Source organism: Cricetulus griseus, chromosome 2 (assembly GCF_003668045.3).
Source record: "Cricetulus griseus strain 17A/GY chromosome 2, alternate assembly CriGri-PICRH-1.0, whole genome shotgun sequence".
Taxonomy (NCBI): Eukaryota; Metazoa; Chordata; class Mammalia; order Rodentia; family Cricetidae; genus Cricetulus; species Cricetulus griseus.
This window is the reverse complement of record NC_048595.1, coordinates 7,124,208-7,145,288: the sequence shown is the minus strand read 5'-3', so window position 1 is coordinate 7,145,288 and position 21,081 is coordinate 7,124,208. Positions and strand designations below refer to the sequence as shown.

Genomic DNA, 21,081 nt, shown 5'->3' with positions numbered 1-21,081 from the left:
GTCACAGAGGTAAACTCCATTATAACAAAAATCATCTCCCCCTCATTATCAGAAAAAAAGGTCACATGACAGCCCTCAACACGAAGATCCATGGCAGACAACACTTATCAGCCATTGACACCAAAGCACAGTACCTCAGGGTGCTCAAAGTTTCATCGTAGTTGATGTCTGCTGGGCTCAGAGCAGCAACCATTGCAGTCCGAGAGTTGCCACCTAGGAAAAGGAATTAAGTTTCTCAAATTTCACTTTTTTTAAAAGGAGAATTTTATTTACTGTGTGAAAGCTGAGAGCAGACCGTAAAGTTTAATGAAAAAAATTTTTTTTCATTTCTTTGTCCTGACAAGGTCTCATGTACCTTGCTGGCTTGAGCCGACAATCTTTCTGCCTTCCTTTCCTAAGTGCTGGAATTAGAGCTATGTACCACTAATCCTGGAACCCAAAGACATTCTTAAATGTTCCCATGTTATGCACTGTTCCACTCACATTCTGTTTTCCAAATCTCCTGTTCAGTCCCTGTCCTACTTTCCCTTAAAACCACTCTAGTCAGGTATGGTAGCACATACCTAAAATTCCTACACAGAAGGCGGCGCCAGGAGTTCAATGCCAGCCCCTATCTTAAACAAAAAAACACTCTAATCAAGATCTCAACCACTCCACACAAAAACTGTCCTCAGTGATGGGAAAGTTGACTGGCTGCTTTTTCTTGAGGAGGAGGAGGAGCAAGGAATGAGGAGAAAGGCTGAAAGGTCAGAAAACACCAGTAGAAAGGAAGGAGACTGCAGCGTGTACTTAGTGCAAAGGAATGTGAGCTTCTAAGTACTCTGAGGAAAGGGAGGGCTAGAGATGGCTCAGTGGTTAAGAGTGCTAACTGCTTTTGCAGAAAACAGCGTCTGGTCCCATGGGATCCAACGCTACCTTATAAGCTCTGCATGAACCAGACACACACACACAGTACACACATACACAACTCAAGCACATAAAATAAATAAGCCTTGGCAGAGGCAGTGGGCTCTGCAGAAGGAACAACATTTTAAGCAGCTGCATGGAGTACAGGAGACCGTAACTGCTCCTCAATTTGTATCGTGAAGTTAGTAAGTCCAACCAGGGAAAACCAAAAGCAAAGCCAGAAAAAGACAAGAAGCACTCAAGTGAGTTACTATGAACACGGAGAGATGATTCTTTTCCAAAGCAGACATGGAATAATGAGCCATGACAGACCATTACACAGCTTTAAAATGACAACTACGAAGTTATCATGGACTAGTGGTCAACATACCTAGATTTTCTCGAAGGAGCCAAGTAAGAACAGAATCTCTGTAGGGAATAAAATCAGTTTTCTTCTTCTTTTTACTCTATTAAAGAGAAGGGAATAACTTTAGCAATATTATAGGGGAAAATTCACATGAAAAGCAAACAAGTCTCAAATTCTGAAGTAACCAAACTACAATGGAATTCCATCATGATTGAAATGTTTTACTCACAACTCAATTCTTCAAAAAGCACACGCAAAGTAATTTCTTTTAACATTTCATTTTTAAATCTAACACAAAAAGACCAGGAAGTAGTATTACAATGAACATGGTAGACTTACTACGTAGCTTTAACCATTATTATTTTGCCATTACCCAAATCATTTGATTAAATTGCAGGCACAAATTCTAAATACTTCAGCAGATATGCAGTTTATTAGGAACAAATTAAGTCAATTTAACAATATAGTACTATTATTTAATATCCTACCCACATCGCTAAACCTGCTGATATTTTAAAACAAACCCAGTATTTCACTTATAAACACTCCAAGCACACATATCTTTGTCAAGGAGTCAAAAAACAACATAACCAGTGAGATGGCTCAAGACTTGATACACTAGGTAACACCAAGTCTGGTTCCCAAAAGCTGTCCTCAGACATCTGCACATGTATCACAGCACACGCCACCTCCACAACAATAATAATGAAAATCTTTTAAAGCAAGACCCAAAAAGTGAGAAAAAATTAAGTATTTAAATACTAAATATTTTAATGCAAATACTGCTTCTACCCTGACCTTATCTCATAAAATGCTTAACTAGAAGGTGCTCTGAATAATTTTTGTGCAGAAGAATTAACAAAAAATTTAGAGTATTTGTACACAAATATAAAGAAGAGAAAAATATTGGGTAAAGAAAGATACAAAGAATCTTTCTAGCTTCAGTTAAAAGTTTAAATTGGGAGCTGGAGAGAAGGCTCAGAGGTTAAGAGCACTGGCTGCTCTTCCAGAGGTCATAAGTTCAATTCCCAACAACTACATGGTGGCTCACAACCATCTATAATCACATCTGATGCTCTATTCTGGACAGCAGGCAGAACACTGTATACATAATAAATAAATAAAAATCTTCAAAGAAATTTTTTCCAGGGAATCCCATGCTCTCTTTTGGCTTCCACAGGCACCAGGCATGCATGTGGTCACATATATACCTAAAGGCAAACACTGGTACACATACAATAAAAATAAAGAAAATACTTAAATGTTTTTTAAAGTTTAAATTGATTCTACAGCCTTTACTTCATCTATGTATAACCAAATAATAGGAAAAAAATGTTTTAAATTACTCATAAGCTTCTACAGTGGGAAATAAGTAAGATAAAACAGGGTATAGATATATTAACAATATATAATCTTGTTTTATCTTATTTGTTTGCTATGCTCTAGAATAGGACTACAAGGAAATGTATCTTACTCTCTTCTGAGCAGTTTAAAGAACTATTAAGAGACATTCTTACAGATCACTGGAGCAAACATCACGACACAATGTAAAAGCTTCCTCAAATTCTCTCTTGTTCCTTTATTCTATTCCTTCTCCAAGTGTGAAGTCTCCTGATTCACAACTACCCTAAGCAATCATTCTAAATTCCAGCACCAGAAAACAAGCAACAAGCCCTTTTGAAGGGTCTATCCTAACTTACGCCCTGTCTATCCTCTAAAAATGTGAAAAGCACAGAGCTCATCATTTAGCTACTTCAGTGTGACCAATCCTCACCATACCTTGCTGGTGCAGTTATCCTACAAATGAAAGCATTTAAAGGAGAGAAAAGAACACAGGCTGAGCCTCTAGAATAAATGGAAATCACAGTACTTGCTAGAGAAAAGGAGAGATTTAATTCAAAGTGATTTAAATGATCCATTAATCTAAATTAGTGCATACAAGAACTACTTTGGGTTTTTAAACTAAATAATAAAATCTACGCAAAATTTGTTTTAGCTTTACTGTTCCAATGTTGCAAAAACAAAGACTTTTTAATTTACATATGCACTGCAGAGACAAAGGTGATCTATTAAGATTATAATGGAATTGAAAAATTACAATATTGTTGCTATCTTTAGGTGGGAGCACAATCCATTGTTTGAAGAAATGTTGGTGGAAACAAACCTACTATATTGCCAGTCATATAGAGCATGCAAGTACATATAATTATGTTCAATTTGGCGACTGAGACTCACCTACATATTGTTTTAATATATTCTTTCTACTTACTACAAGACAAAATTTCTAAAAATGCTTTCAACTAATCAAATTATACATAACTATATTTTAAAAAATATGTGTTACTGGCTTATAAATTAACATCATTCTCCAAAGCCACATCATTCAACTATTCCAAAAATATATTTGGTTATTGTGAGGTATGAAATAAGGCTCAAAAATTAATCAAGTTTTATGTCTTTGCTCTAGTTTTACATAGGTACAGTTGTTTTCATTCTACTTTCAGTACAAAGCTGTATTATACTCTAGTCCTAACTGAAAAAAGTTTAAAAACCACATAAAAAGGCTAAAAACAGTACCACCTTCATAAAGAAGCCTAAGTGTCAGTAAGGAGCAGGCATCTCTCAGAGTGAATGGAAAACTCACCACCTCTGCCAAGGCTGAAATCACTTTGCCCAAAGTTGTAAGAGACTTATTAATATTTGCACCTTCCTAAAAAACATCAAACATGAAAGAATTACAACAGAGAATTTCTACTATTGCACACCACATATTGCTACAAGCTAAGCATATCTGCTTCTCCTGCTCCCCCCCCCCCACCCCCGCACACACACACACTGAGCCATCCATCTCCTTAGCCTTCATATCTGCTTCTTTAAGACTCAAGTTCTACAGACACCTGTATGTAGCCTTTGGTCTTTCCTTCGCTCACTTGGTAATATGCAGAGACTACACACCCACCTCCCAAACCTTTCTGCCTTCAAGATGCTTTTGTTGCGAATTTTTGTTTGTAGCTTTGGAGTCGGTCCTGGAACTCCATCTGTAGACCAGGCTGGCCTTGAACTCACTGAGATCCACCTGCCTCTGCCTCTGCCTCCTGAGTGCTGGGACTAAAGGAGTGTGACACCACCACCTGGCACAAGTCTTACAGAAGCAAGCCTTCCTCTCACAACTCACCAGCATGAAAGGCCTGTCCTTACTAAACAGAATCTCTGTGGAGGTCACACTTGTTCTCACACTGTGTCTTATTATATCATAGTCCCAATGTAATGTCTCTTCCACCTAGCCAGATTGTGCCCATTTCTCAAATATAATACAACTCTCACTCTTAATCATAAACTCCTCCCTAATTATTTTGTTGTCTTAGCTTTTCATTTCGTTGAAATTGTAGATTGATAATTAGAAATTTTTCATTAAAAATTAAATTTAAAAACTGGGTTTTGTAGGTCACATAGCCTATGGTGCAATTCTGCTACTGCAGCCCAAAAACAGTCACGAAGGACTAGGGATACTGCTCAGCTAGTAGTGTGCTTAACTAACACACACAAAGCACCAGGTCCTCTCTAGCACCTCATAAAAAAGACATGGTGGCACACACCTATAATCTTAGCACTTGGTGGAAGCAGAAGATCAGAGAGTTCAAGCTCATGCTAGCTATATGTTAAGCTCTAGGTCAGCCTGGACTATATGAGAACCTGTGTCAAAACAGTAAATACCACCACAAACAATTTATAAATTAAAAGTTACAGCTATCTATCAATAGAATTTTATTTGGAAAACTAGGCCGTAACTAGATTTGGCCCATTATAAACCAATTTATAAACCCATGTTACAAACACTGATTGACTAGACCATTTTGCTAAAATAAATACCTTTAATCGAGTTCCTTTGGCACCAGTTGAATCAGCTCGTTCACTTCCTGCTAGATCCACTAAGCTGATTTTACTGACCTAAGAACAGTAACATGGAAATTAAATATAAGCAAGATAGCTAGGCAGGAGGATCATCCATGAGCTCAGACAGTCTGCTCTATATTGTGATACCAAATTCAAGACTTAACAACAAAAACAGGAGTAGTCCCTGTACCCAGGAAGCAGAGACAGGTGGATTTCTGTGAATTCCAGGCCAGTCTGGTCTCCACAGCAAGTTCCAGGCCAGTCAGAGACCCATACTGAGACATGTCTTAACACACAGTGACCTCTTTATGTACACACACACACACACACACACACACACACACACACACACACACATGAAATCTATTAAATTGACATATAAAACATGGAACATTGAACAACTAGAGGTCTCATATACTTCTAGTGGCAATAATTATTCTGAAAACTGTTTAGCCATTTCTTAAGAAGCTAAGTACAGCCAGGCGTTGGTGGCGCACGCCTTTAATCCCAGCACAAGGAGGCAGAGACAGGAGGATCTCTGTGAGTTCAAGGCCACCCTGTTCTACATGGCAAATCCCAGGACAGCCAGGACTATATAATAGTGAGACCCTTCCTCAAAAGACAAGAACAAAACAAAGGAAAAACCCAAACCAGAAGCTAAACATACATTTGACACAAGACTCAGTTCCACTATTAAGTATTCACCAATATAAATTAAAAAAAAATCAAATTGCCAGCTGTGTGTGGTGTCTATAACCTGTAATCCCAACACTTGTGAGGCTGAAACAAGAGGATCATGGAGTTGAGTAGGTTCAAGGTAAAACTGTACTAAAGAATAAAACAAGTGCTCAGAAAAAACAAGAAACAAAAACAAATCTACACACACACGTACACAAATGTTCCTAGGGCCAGTTGAATTAAATAATGAAATATTTGTCAGCAATGAAAAGGAATCAACTATCGACATAGTAACACAAATGAGCCTCAAAATCATTATAAGCAAAAGAAATTTGGCAAAAAATATAGTATATACTGCATCTCATGTGCATAAAACTATACTAAATAAAAACTAGTCTATATTGACAAAAAGCATATTAAGAGCTGCCTGGATCCTAGATACATGAAAGAGGGCCTAGGCTTTCCCCCAAATGATGTGAAGGACTTTAATGGTCCCCCATGGGAGGGCCTCACTATCCTTGGGGAGGGGGTGGTTTTCGGGGATTGGTGGGGGGGCATGGAAGGATGGAAGGGTGAGGGAATGGGGGATTGATATGTAAAATAAGAGTGCTTCTAAAATAAATAAATAAATATCAGAATGCCAAAACAAACACCTGCCTGGATGATTTTGAAAAGGGGACAGAGAAATACCACAAAGTCATGAGACAACTTTGTAGAGTAACAGAAATTCTCAGCATCCTGACTATTCCACATATATAAGCATTCATCAAAAATGATCAAATTTGTTAGGCAGGGATAGCTCACACCTTTAATCAGAGTGAATTCCAAGACAGTCAGGCTACACAGCCCTTCTTGAAAAACAGAAACATAAAGGAGGTTAAATCTTATATTTTGAATGTGAATAGGTTATTACATATCTTTATAACTCAATAAAATTGTTCATAACCGCTCAGGACAGTTTAGACAAAAGCATCTAGAAGAGATTATTTAGAAGCTGCTGGGCTGAGGTGCAGCTCAATGTCAGAACACTTGTTTGGAACACAAAAGACCCTGGGTCTAATTAGCTGAAACAAAAATCAGCCACGAAGCATAAAATGACTCCAGCTTTTAGTGGCAACACTATCAGAAAGCATTCACTTTATAGGGCAAAGGACAGAGAACCCTGTCTAAGTTACCAGGACAGTAAATCTAGACTCAGGTTTGCAACACTGTGAATACAGCACAGGGCTGAGCACTTATCTAACATGAGGGAGCTCTGTGTTCAGTTCCTAGCACCCCACTTACCCCACCCCAAACAAAAAGAATACAGCTGAATGCCACTTCAGAGCTAAAGTAGCATCACCATATAGGTGTTTATTAATTACAACAACAAAATTAACAAATACTGAGTGGCTACTTGGAGCTAGACACTATTACATTCACTTAACCTACATTAATACTTAATCCTTTTAACAGCCCTCTGAAGCTGTTACAGAGGAGAAATCACAGGTATAAGGAGGTTAAGGTAGTTTGCTCTACTAAGATGTAGCAAAGCTATGACTCAATGTAAGCAATTTCATTCCAAGCTCTACAGTATTTAACCACTAACAAAATGAGAAAATAAAAATCAGTGGGGGCTCAGGACAGCTTGCCTAGTATGCTTGATGGGCTTCAATCCTCAGGACCAGAAAAACAAAACAGACAACTACAAAGGAAAACAAGGGGCTAGGAATAGCTCAGTAGTAGAGTGTCTGCCTACCATGTAGTAGGCTCTGAGTAATAGGTTCTCAGGAACAGAAACAAACAAACAAGCAAAGGTATGAAGCATACTATGCATGCCTAATCACCTGCAGACATCACTGCAGTAACTTTAACAATGAACATTATTGCTGTCCTGTCTAGAAGAAAGTCCTTCCTCCCCCGAAAGAACTACTTAACTATCTTGTATAAAATAAGTAAACTATTAGACCCAAAGTTTTAAATTATTTTTTAAATGTGTTTTCTACCTTTCAGTTCCATTAAGACCCACACTAAAAAACGGGTGTGGGGTAAATGATTGAGTAGAAACTAAAAACCACCTCTAGGAAGTAAAAGAACAACACTTATCCTGTCCAAACAAAATGCAGAAGGTGGCAGCATAAAAGGAATTTCTCAAAATTTTCTCCACAAAAATCTCCTCACGACAAGAGATCAAAAGTTCTCCTACCTTCTCAGTGGAAAGGTTAGTCTCAGTATCATGTTTCTTCTGGGTGAAAACAATGGTAAACACAGCGTGGGAACGGCTACTTGTTTCATTCATGTTGGTAGCTGCCACTGTCCTAAATAAACACAAAGGTGATGGTTTAACAAGAGAATTCTTCCTTGAGAGTTAAAATGGATAACAACCACAAACAAGAGCCTTAAACCTACTTATGCAATTGCTCTGAATTCTGTCTTATTTGTGAGCCCATCAAGTTAGCCCACAACTCAAAGGCACCCATCAGAATCACTTTTCATACCCCAGCTATCCCTTTAGTAATCACTAGAGCATCTAATTTTTATTCCGCATTAGGTGCTCATTTATTCCAGAATCAATTACTACCACAGCCTCATCTAGACATTACAGCTAACAATTTACCAGGACTTAATCAATACCTAAGAGTTAACTCAACAAAGGTTCTGACCTGTTTCAACAATCACCATTTTAATGAAAAGACAGCTACTTAATATGTTGAAGCTTATACCTCTGCAGTATAGCCAAAGACTCAAAGGACTCTACAATTAAAACAACATTCATAGCTACAAATGTGGCCTCCATCCTTACACTGGAAAAAAAGGACCTCAAAATATGCCAAGGACTCAGTCATTAGTCTATTTCCTACCATACCTGGCTTTGTTCCCAGCATCCATGAGGTCAGCAATGTCAGTGTAGGAAGTGACTGCCAGCTTGGACAGATCCTCCACATAGGGTCCAAGAAGCGGGTGTTCACGCACACGCAAATTACCCTTGTTTTTGGGATTCAGCAAATCTCGTACTCTTTCACAGTAAATTTCCATGTAGCTCACCTAGGGACATTTTATTAAAGTAAATTAAAGAATCTGGAAAAGATGTTTACACATTAGACACTTTTTCAAAGCTAAGCATATGATACAGACCTGAAGACTCAGTATGAAGGAGGCAGAGACAGAAGGGTCGTACATTAATGGTCAGCCTGAACTACAAAAAGGAGGTCCTGTCTCATTTAAAAAAGACAAAAGTTATAAAAAGCTGTACAATTATAGATCAGAACACCATGGTCCCGGGCCCTTTATTCTACTAACAGTATCATGGATATCAGGCTACATGGGTCAGAAGTAGTCTTTTCTTAAGAAGAAAGGGAAGACAAAACAGGTACACATACTGGCTATTTATCTTAGGCACATTAATTTCTAGTAGAACTTTATGAGCGCTGCCCCCTGCTTTAAAGCAGGATCTTGCAGCTAAACTGGGCCTCAAATTTGCAATCCTTCTACCTCAACCTTCCAAGCGCTGAGATTACAGGAATGTACCATCTCATCCAGCTTTACTGATATTTTAAAAATGTGGTTGGAATGTAATATGAAATAAACAAATAAAAAAATGAAAAAGAAATGCATATTATTGTTAGTATTGAGGCTTAAAGTGAGATTATTCTAAGAGCCTGGAAATTAACATTTTAATCAGTATTAAAATACAGAGAAACCTTATCTCAAAAAAAAAAAAAGAATAACAAAACTAAAAACTCCAAAAATATTCAGAGACAGACAAAGAAAATAAAAGAGACCAATGACTAATTCATTAGTTGGTGGTGGTGGTGGTAGGTGGACACATGTGTGGACATGCATGTGAAGGCCAGAGATAAATCTTATCTTGGGTGTCCTTCAGAAACCAAGATGGAGTCTCTCACTGGCATGAAACTTATTGGCAAGAGGCACAGGGAGTGGACGGGCGATCCCTGCCTGCTCGGAGCTGGGTTCCATGTTCACACCACTCTTGGTTCCTTTGCAGTAAGAACTCTAACTTGAGCTATTTCTCCAGCCCTGTCCCTAGTTCTCTAAGACTGACCACAGTGTTGTTTGCGGCAGACAATGCATCCATGAGAAGGAGTGAGGTTTGTAGATGACAGTGGCTTGTGAAGACTTAGGAAGATCAGACAATATGCTTCATGAACTCTTATCCTATCAGCAGGACATGCCCGCCATGGTGATGAACGAATCATGCTGTGATTTCCTAACCTGAAACAGTATTTATCTAGTCAATTCCCTTTCCTCTAACCCTATGTTCGCCAAATCATCAGGATCAAGACTTCAACAGAAAAATAACACGCTAATCTTGCAAATGTGAGTAGTTATTCCTCATAGGAAAGTAGTAAGCCAACATGTTGGTTTCATAACATCAGCCAAATGAACTTTCACAAGTCTGAACTTTGTCAACATGTTGAGAATAAGCAAATGTCGAACATTCCGGTCCAAATGGACATCTGTATTACCCACTCTGAGGTTCAGGGAACATGAAGGAAGGGGGGCAGGATGATGTAAGAACTGGAGGGAAGGGTAGAATAGTGAAGAACACTGGCTTCTGGATGTGGCATGGCCATTGCACTCAGGAACTCACAGGGTCTGTGATTACCTGCACAAGACTGGGCCTGCCAACACTCTAAAATGGAAGAGAAGGAGTTCACAAACCCCATTCCCTCTCTGAGAATTTACAGGCAGTTGAGTTGCTGGAGGGCAGGGCCCACAAAGCTCCATTCCTCCCTGGTTATAGTTAATGGTTGCTAAGGAAGAAGAGACATCTTCATCAGCATCACAGAAGTTGGTAAGTTGTCCATGCTTCTCTAAATAATCTTTCCCCATGTTCCTATAAGTAACCCCAGCTGAACTCACTGGGTCACACCCTCCCCCAAAACAGATGTGAAGAGTAAAAAACAAAAAACAAAAAAAACCTGTGATTGTATTAGTAATATAGTAGTGAATATAACTGCCTTGCCTTTGAAATATTAAACAAGTGTGTATATAATTTAAAGATGATCAAATACACTAATAATCAAAGAAATTAAAATTCAACAAAAAGCTATGTATTATCAAATTTGCAAAAAAATTAGTAATTTTTAAAATTATGTTTATAAGCATATGTTTGCAAGCATGTGAGGGCAGAAGCCTCCAGAGTCTTGGAAAGGGCTTCAGATACCCTGGAGGTAGAGCTGCAGGTGGATGTGAGCCCCCTGGTTGGGTCCTGGGAACAGAACTCAATGCCTCTACAAGAACAGTCCTTATTCTGAACCACTGAGCCATCTCTCCTGCCCCAAATTTAAAAATAAAAATACTAAGTATTTAAAAGAGCACAATGGTTGCCAATTTCTCCTGGAAGAATGAAAACTGCTATAGTCTTTCTCTTCTAAAAGGCCATCTGCCAATCAAATGTATCACTTAACAACTAAGATACATATTAGCATCCAAAAATGAAGGTACATAACTTTGAACAATTTAATTGCAATATTATTCATTATAACCAAAAGTCAGAAACAGTCTAAACTCATAAAATTAAGGGAATGCTTTAAGTGAGCAGCAACAAAGTTACAACCAAGAACCTTTTAACACAATGGGGGATGACGCTCCAGCTGAGGTGAGGAACTCCCACCTATAATCCCAGAACTGGGAGACAGAGGCAAGGGGCTCTGTGTGATTTCCAGACTAGTGCAAAAGGAAAAAAGGAAAAGTAGGGAGGGAGGGAGGGAAAGGAAAAGGAAAAGGAAAAGGAAAAGGAAAAGCAAAAGCAAAAGCAAAAGCAAAAGCAAAAGCATAAGCAACAGGGCCCAGTGAGATGGCTCAGCAGCTAAGATCCTTTCAACCAAGCCTGACAACCTGAGTTCAATCATTGGGATCCACACAGTGGAAGGAAAGAGTCAACTCTGGCAACATCCATTCCTGTATCATGGCACTTGATTGTATACTGGTGCACAAACACATTGAATTAATTAACCCAATTATTTTGTCTGTTGTTCAAGATAGGGTTGTTCTGTGTAACCCTGACTGCCCTGGATCTCATCTGTAGAGCAGGCTACCCTTGAACTCAAGAGATCCATGTGCTGCTGCCTCCCCAGTGCTGGGTTAAAGGTCACCACCTGCATTAAATGAGTATTTTAAGAGATAATAGAGGGAGGCTGGACATAGTAGCATATACCTTAGATCCCAGCACTCAGGAGGCAGAAGCAGACAGATCTTGGTGGCCAGCCTGGTCTAAGAGTGAATTCTAGTTTCATTAAGACTAGGACTGCATTGAGAGACCCTGTCTTTAAAAAGGGGGTGGGGAATGAAAGGAATGGAGGAACAGAAATACAGAAGTCCCCGGTTTCAAGGACAGCTACACTCACCTCCACAGAGTACGACATCTCTTCATTGCAGTTGTCATTGATCTTCTCAAAGAGTTCTTCACACAACTAGGAAGGCAGAATGGAAGGAACAGCCCAAATCAGAGAAGTGCTATATTATTAACAGCGATAAAAAGATACTCTTTTTCTCTCTCCAAACGAACATGTCATAAACCTTAAACACAATTAATATATTAAATAAAAAATTTTATACTCTGGTATGCTCTTAATTGTTATTCTCCTTCAACAATAGAACACCGATGGGCTATTATGCTACACAGAGAAATGCTGTCTTGAAAAACAAAACAAACAAAATCAATCTTTCCCTCTCAACAGTATGCACCTTTGAGGGAAATAAACAGGTCTCTACCTCTGTGCCTTACATTTCAGTCTCTGAGTATGATTTTTGGCAAATAGAAAGCAATTTGAGACTGAAAGTATTGATAGGCACAGGCGCTAACATTCAACGGCTTTACCTGGGGGATGATGCCAGCTTGGCTTTCTTCTTGTTTCCCCATCATTGTATAGGATTTCCCAGCACCAGTCTGCCCATAGGCAAAAATACAGACATTGTATCCTTCAAAGGCATGTAAGAGCATTTCCTTCCCAATGTCATTGTACACACGATTCTGCGATGCAAAACAGGGATCTTCAGGCTGTAAAGATAAGGAAGAAAAGTTATAGCATTTTACTAATAGTCTTTCCTATAGACTGCTTCCACATTAAACTGTACTATACATTTTTAAAGAAGCTTCTACACATATTTTTTTCATTTTATACACACACACACGCACACATACAGAGGCACTGTAGAAGTTGGAGCTTCAATATATTCTTGTTTTGTTTTGTTTTTGTTTGTTTTTTTGTTTGAGACAGGTTTTCTCTGTGTAACAGTCCTGAACTAGCTCTGTAGACCAGCCTGGCCTCGAACTCACTGAGATCCACCTGCCTCTGCCTCCCAAGTGCTGAAATTAAAAAGTGTGAACCCTCACCACCTGGCTTTTTTTGTTGTTTTTGTTTTGTTTTGTTTTGTTTTGTTTTTTTGAGGCAGAGTTTCATTACACAGCTCTGGCTGGCCTGGAACTTGATATATCAACCAGGCTGGCCTGGAACTAGCAGAGATGCATCTGCCTCTGTCCCTTGACTGTTTGGACTAAAAGTGTGTGCCATCACACCAGGACTTCAAATAAACTGTCTTTAAAAATTAAAATTAAGCTGGGTGGGGGTGGCTCACACCATTAATCTCAGCACTCAGGAAGCAGAGTCAGGCAGATCGCTATGAGTTCAAAGTTAGCCTGGTCTACAGAATGAGTTCCAGGGTGGCCAAAGATACACAGAAAAACCTGGTCTCGAAAAACAAAGAAACAAAAACAAAAAAATTAAAATTAAAATAAATTAAGAGGCTGGGGATATGTTTCAGGGGTAAAGTGCTTCTGTGCAAACATGAAGACCTAAGTTTAAGATCCCAATACCCACATAGAGGCTGCCCATGGCAGCATGCATCATTAACCCTAATACTAAGAAGTAGTCTAGATGATCCTAGGGCTCACTGACTAGACAATCTACCAGTCGGTGAGCTACAGGTTCAGAGAAACCTTGTCTCAATATGGTGGACAGCGATGGGGGACACCAGATATCACCCTCCAGCCTCTACATGTATACACATGCACACAACCCCCAACATACGCACGTGTACACACACACACACACACACACACACACACACACACACACACACACACACCACACACACACACTATACACAAATGAGCAAATAAATACATTTTTTAAAATGAATTTACGAACTAGGAGTTCATTAGCCAAGTGTTATAGCCCATACCTGTAATTCCACCTCTGGAGAGGGTAAATCAGGATTACTGGCCCAAGTTGGAAGCTGGCCTAGTGTAGACTGTGAGCTCAATGGCAATGTGGGCAATGAGATTCTACCTCAAAAAAACATAAAAACAGCTAACACATCTTCCTCAAACACACACACAGAACTCATCCTTGACCACACTAAGAAAATTAGAATCGAATCTGGGAACAACCTAGGATAAAAGAAAGACAAGAAAAGCAAAGGGAGGCAGCAGACTCACCGAGGTGTGAGACCAGTAAGAGTAGTCAAAGCTGAAGGACTTCGGTGCTTCCTTTGGGTTCTTTGGATTAATAATACCTAGAGAATAAAAATATTAAATTGTTAAGTCCTTCAAGTATAAATTCATTAGCACAATATATTATACTATTTGTTCAAATCATCCCAAATAGCATATTTACACTATTAAGTCTTAATAGGACAATCAAAACACAAAAGTATGTTGTTTAAGCATCAGTTTATACTGGAAGGTACACGAACTCACAAGCGCGCGCACACACACACACACACACACACACACACACACACACACACACACGCACGCACGCACGCGCGCGCACACACACACACACACACACAATCAGACCACACATTCATCTGGGCGTTACCCATATTCAGAATAGTGTTTGTCCTGTCTAGGTAAGCTAACAGCTAAGACTTGAAAGTGGGCTGTTTCTATTTCAAAGCACCTCATAAGGTTTGAAATACTGCAACACATTAGAAATAAAAATTAATATTATTATATTAATCCAACCCAATATGAAACAAACTCTTTGTGAAATGCTTGCTATCTACCTCAAAAAAGCATTTAGTAATGACGCATTTATTACAAAGTTTGTGTTTTCTGAACTCCACAGTAGACAATATGTAATCCATGTGCATGGGTATTTATGCAGAACCACAGCATGCTAGTAAGTCACAACCCTCACGATACATATTGAAAATGCTAGTAAGTCATAACTCTCACAATACATATTGAAAATGGTTTCTCCTGTGACTAATAATACCACTGCACCACACTGCAGAAATTGACTGAATTCCAAAGCCGAATCTTTCCTTTTGCTTTCTTTTCTTTTTGAGGGGCTTCGAGACAGGGTTTCTCTGTGTAACAGGACTGGCTGTCCTGGAGCTCACTATGTAGACATGGCTGGCCTCAAACTCACAGAGATCTGCCTGGCCTGCATCTGCCTCCCAAGTGCTGAAATTAAAAGTGTGCACCATCACTGCCAGCTAATCCTTCCTTTTTTCAAACAAACAAAACTCCCAAACATGTAGTCATGAAATCTCAAAGATGGGATACCTCAACCAAATCATTTTGCTGAGGCAAGGCTACATCCCAAACTGTCAGTGAAAACAGGATTAAAAAGGAAGCCTGTTCTCGGCAGCTGGTGTGCAGGACATAAATAGCAACTGTTGCTACGGTGCTTAGCTCTCCCTCTTGCCGGATTCCTCTGGGTACAACCACATACTTATGTTCCAACCTCAGATGCTGACAGAGTATTAATAAGGCTCACATTACACATAAACACGTGACAAGAAAACACGGTTCTAGAAAGAACATCTCCCTACAAATAAATGGTAATTTAATCAAAGTCTAACAAAAGAGTACAACATACCAATCAGCGTTTGCCACACTGCTACTCCAACCCATAAGTACTTTATGTTTAGTAACCTTTCTTATCTCCCAACCACTCAATGAGGCAAATGTTCTCTCATCCCCATTTTTATAAAAAAACCATCAAAGAAAAGTTCGATATTCCTCAGGCCACACACAGAGGCACATGCAGAATTTGGATTTGCAGGGCTGCCACAATTAGCCAAGATATCATCCTATAGATGCTTATTGTCCTCATACACTGATTATGAAGGTGAAACAAAAGGCATCCTACACATTTGTATACGGCTACATGCATATAACTAACTCCTAAAATTAAGCCACAGGCATTGTTTAAAACTCTTTTTATTCACTTAAACTTTCCTTGTTTTAACAATGAGAATTAGACAACAAACTCTATCAAGAAAGTAAAAATGAAGAGTCCTACTTCATTAGTCAGAGCTAAAAACTAGTAAGAACTATGAGGTGCTGGGCATGTCCCTGATATCAATTTTTACCACTTCAAAGCATAGTTAAAATAAACACTTCCAACATCTAGAACATTGGCTGTTATCAAACACTTAAGCCATACTTCCTTCATCCAGTTACCAGTTCTGTCAAGAACATGACAAAGTACAAATTCTCAGATTCTATCCCTTGATTTCTCATTTCCCTAAGAGGAAAAACAAAGAAAATCTACAACAGAGTGTAATAAGTTCACATAAAATCTTTTTCTGCTTCCTCTGAAAGCTTTTCTCTCAGATCTTTGACGCCGCTGATAATAAGTAATACAATCAATTGGGTTTCTTGTTTGCACACTGCTGAGACTGAAATCAGAGCTTTGCACATGCTAAGTATGTTAGCATTTGCAATATTCCCAGCCCCTCCTGTTCTTCTAAATAACAGCCTATATCAACAATAACCAGGCCAGGCAGTGGTGGTAGGTCAGTCTCTGAGTCTGAGGCCAGCTTGGTCTACAGAACAATTCCCAGGAAAGCCAGGGTTCCACAGAGAAACCCTGTCTCAAAAAATACAAAATAAAACAAAAACAACAAACGGGAATACACAAATTTTCAAAAGCTCTTTATAAGGCTTGGGATCTAGCTCAGTGACTTCCTAACACATGTAAGACCCCGGGTTCAATCCCTAGCAACACACACACACACACACACACACACACACACACACACACACACACACACACACACACACAGTATAATTGTATAATAGTTTTCATAAATATTAAATCTACCCATATTTGAAATATTTCAGTTCCCAAATGAAAAAAGATTATACAAAAATCAACATTGTTACTTATCTTGTTAGAAAGGAAAAAGTTATTAGGAACCTCAGAAGGCATGGTAATTCCTACTACTTTTTAAAAAACACCTTATTTTATGTATATGGGTGTTTTGTTTGCTTGTATGTTTATGCATTTCATGCAGGGCAGAAGAGGGCATCAGATTCCCTGGAACTGGAGTTACATATGGTTGTTAGCCAAATGGGTACTGAAAATCGAACCATCCTCTGGAAGAGCAGTCAGTGCTCTTAACCATTGGGCCATCTCTCCAGCCTCTAATTTCTACTTCTTAAGAAGTTCTGTATCTGCAATTACAGAATATTATTATTACTTTTTTTTTTTTACTTGTATGTGAGTGTTATGGTAAATCTTTCTGCCAAAAGCCGCTGAGCCCCACCGCCACGTGTGTGCTTTACGCCAGCCGCCCGCCTGAGTTAGGGCCCCAATTAATGCACAGAGAGATTTGTATTAGGTTCAAAGCTGCTTGGCCAATGGCTAGGATTCCTCATCTGTTAGCTCAGTCTTAATTATCATAAATCTATATATGTTATAAGACTTATCTTATCGGACGCCTTATTGGCGACCCTCCTTGCCGGTAGATCACATTGCACTGCTGGAGGAACAGCAGAGGGGAAAAGGGGGCTCTTCCTGTTTCTCCTTACTTATATGAGTCTCCTTGCTATGTCACATCCTGCCTGGATCACACTTCTCTACTACATTTCCCAGAATCCTCTTTGACTCCTAGTCCTGTCTAACTTGCTGTCTCATTGGCCACACAGAACTTTATTCAACAATCAGTAAGATAAACATACACAGTACATTCCCATCATGTGAGTTTTGCTTGCACTATATGTATGCACCACTGACATGCCTGGTGCCTGAAGAGGGCAGAAGACGAAGGTTGGATCCCTTGGAGCTAGAATTACAGATGGTATAAACCACCCTCTGGGCACTGGGAATTAAAACCCAGATCCTATGGAAGTGCTCTTAACCACTGAGCCACCTCACCAGCCATATTCTTTCTTTAGACTGGTTTTCAATTATTGGGGGCGGGGTATATGAAGCATGAGTCCATGTACTTGAGTTCAGAAAAGGGTGTCTTGAGAATCCTACAGCTGGAGTTATAGGCAGTTGTGAGCCACCCAAAAAAGATGCAAAGAACCAAACTCAAAACCTCTGCAAGAGCAGTGTGTGTTCTTAACCAATGAGCCCTCCTCACCCCTCTTATTTTTTTATTTTTATTATTTGTGGATTTCACATCATGCCTTCTGTTCCCACTAACTTCCCTGTCCCCTCAAATCTGTCCTCTGCCCTTGCAACACCCCCCCAAAAAAAACCCAAAAACAAATTTAAAAGAAAAACCAAACAAAACAAAGAAACAAAACAAAAGGAAAAGAAGAATCTTGTCCTGGAAGCTGTAGCATAGCCAGCCAGTTTCCCCTTTCCTTTCGTCTGCTCCTTTTGTCTTTACTATCAAGTGTTCACTGGTCTGGTCTCTGCTATACCACTGGGGCTCCTCTTAGATACCCTGTTGTCCTGTGTCATAGAGATCCTGCTGTTTTGGATCTGTAGGTTCACCCCTTTCACATGTCCCAACAGTTCATACATGTGGTGGATGCTCAAGTGGGACAACTTGTAGCCCTGGTTCCGAGCCCAGGTGGTAGCCGGGTTGGTCAGCTTTCCTCCATTGTCATGACCCAGAAGACCTCTACAGCACTCACCCAATGCAGCCTACAGCAAGGAGCTGGGACAGTTCTGCTCTCTGACCCTCATTCCTATCACCAAGGCCAGCTCTACTGTTTTGCCCAGGCAAGGTGCAGTACCCTCTCTCCTGACTGTTGTAGGGGGGCATAGGAGGGGATAGTAGGTGGTCAGCTCTACTGCTCTCCCACCCTCAGGGCTGGCTGCGACCATGACAACAAGGTTAGCTCTAGTGTGCTGCCCAGACTGGAAGCAGAGGTTGCTTTCTCATGCACTGCAGCCACTGAGGGTCAGGACTCGCTCTCCTACTCATGACCCCAGGGCCAGCTCTCTCACCTGCCGCAGGTAATAAGTGAAGGGGGGAGGGCATCTTCTTACCCACGCCACCACATGGCAGATGCTCTCATGCCTTCAGGGTCAGCTCACCTGTGTCCCCACCACAGGGTTAGCTCTAGTGTGCTTCCCAAGCAACGTGCACACCTATGGTGAAGGGTAGGGCATTCTTTCCCAAGTATAGGGGCAAGCTCTTCTTTGAGGGGGAGGACCAGCCTGCCTGCTGCAACATCCAGTGAGGGGCAGGACCACCCATCCCAGGGCCAATGAAGGGGGGGGCTGCCTCAGCACACCACTCTTCTAATGATCCCCATGCTAGCACCAGCCATGGACATCACCACAGACCCCAGCAGCAGCAGGTTCGTGAACCCAGACATTGCCCTTGGCAGCATCTTGGGCCCAAATGCCACCATTGCCCCAGTGACAACACAGCCCCCTCAGATCAGCACAGCCCCAGCAGCAGCATGGGCCCTGGGCATCAACATGGTCCCAGGTGGCTGGCCAGACCCCTGGTATCCCCAGAGCCCTCAGCAACAATTAGAGCCACGTTGTAGAATATTATTTTAAGATGTGCTACATTGGGGCTGGAGAGATGGCTCAGAGGTTAAGAGCACTGACTGTTCTTCCAGAGGTCCTGAGTTCAATTCCCAGCAACCACATGGTGGCTCACAACCATCTATAATGAGATCTGGTGCCCTCTTCTGGTGTGCAGATGTACATGGAAGCATAATGTTGTACACATAATAAATAAAATCTTTTTAAAAAAGATGTGCTACATTTGTTTATGCTGTGCAGCATTTGTTTAATGATGCAAAGGTGTGTTGTATTATTTTATGTTGAATTTGTTTAACTTTGTGAAGCTGTGTTACTTTGTCTATCTAAAACACCTGACTAGTCTAATAAAGCACTGAATGGCCAATAGCAAGGCAGGAGAAGGGACAGACGGGGCTGGCAGGCAGAGAGTAAATAGGAGGAGAGACTGGGAGAAGGACTGAGAGGAGGACATCAGAGGGCAGTCACCCAGCCACCCAGCCACCCAGCCACCCAGCCACCCACCCAGCCACCCAGCCACCCAGCAAACCACAGAGTAAGAAGTAAAGATTACAGAAATAGAGAAAGGCAAAACCCCAGAGGCAAATGGTAGATGTGATAATTTAAGAAAAGCTGGCTAGAAATAAGTCAAGCTAGGTAAGGCTGGGCATTCATAAGAAAGAATAAGACTCCATGTGTATTTATTTGAGAGCTGGATGGTAGGCCCCCAAAAAGAGCCAAAGAGAAGAGAGTTTAAAAAACAATTACTACAGAGCCATGGACAACATTCCAGATCCCAGCCTCCAGTGGGAGTAGGGATGCCTCTGACTCTTCCATCTGCTCTTGTGACCCTTTTCCTCCTACTGGATTGCCTCACCCAGCCTTGATATGGGGGTTTGTACCTAGTCTTACTGTATCTTGTAACGCCGTGCTCATGGATATTCCCGAGAAGCCCGCTTTTTATCTGAAGGGACTCTGAGGAGCAATGGATCTGGGGGAGAAGGAAGTAGGGTGTGGGGAATGGGAGTTTATTAAAACTGAGAATGATCCCCTAAGCTAACTGGGAGCATGGGGAGGGGAACATCTTTAAACAATGGACCTGAAATGTTTCAAAAGCCTAAGTTTAATAATGAACCAGAGCTAGTTATACTCTCTTTCTTACAGGCACTTCAAGTTAAGAGTAACCTCAGAGGGATAGGGAGATGGCTCAGCAGTTAGGAAGGCTTACCACTCTTGCAGAGGAACCAGATCAGTAGGATCCCAGCACCCACATGGTGGTGTACAACCACCTGTAATCCCAGTTCTAAGGGGTCTGACACTGGGGGATACCATAGTACAAATAAACTCACACAGGTACACACACATACACACAAATAACTAATATATAATTTTTAAGAAGCAAAACATTAGAGGACTGGCAAGACTCGGGGAAAAGTGCTTGCCATCAAAGCTTACAACATCGGTTTGGTCCCTGGGGTCCTCACAGTGGAAGGAGAGAACTGACTCCCACAAGTTATTCCCTGACCTCCACGGATACAGACACACCACAGTGGGTATGTGCATGCATGTGTTTGCACC

At 40.6% G+C, this 21,081-nt stretch overlaps 1 protein-coding gene across 9 annotated transcripts in view; it reads right to left on the bottom strand.

Annotated features, from left to right (window-relative positions):
- Positions 1–21,081, bottom strand: part of LOC100770947 (kinesin-like protein KIF1B) — a 136,592-nt gene that overhangs the window by 84,541 nt on the left and 30,970 nt on the right. For all 9 annotated transcript variants that reach the window (XR_003481837.2, XM_027398251.2, XM_027398253.2 and 6 more), the window contains 9 exons: positions 14,268–14,344; positions 12,648–12,827; positions 12,175–12,240; positions 8,670–8,848; positions 8,010–8,121; positions 5,123–5,200; positions 3,897–3,962; positions 1,277–1,352; positions 135–213 (listed from right to left, as the gene is read on the bottom strand). Coding sequence is in view for 8 of the 9 variants with exons in the window: in XM_027398251.2 (XP_027254052.1) it covers positions 135–213; positions 1,277–1,352; positions 3,897–3,962; positions 5,123–5,200; positions 8,010–8,121; positions 8,670–8,848; positions 12,175–12,240; positions 12,648–12,827; positions 14,268–14,344 (913 nt within the window). In the remaining variant the exon portion in view is untranslated. The remainder of the gene's footprint in view (positions 1–134; positions 214–1,276; positions 1,353–3,896; positions 3,963–5,122; positions 5,201–8,009; positions 8,122–8,669; positions 8,849–12,174; positions 12,241–12,647; positions 12,828–14,267; positions 14,345–21,081) is intronic.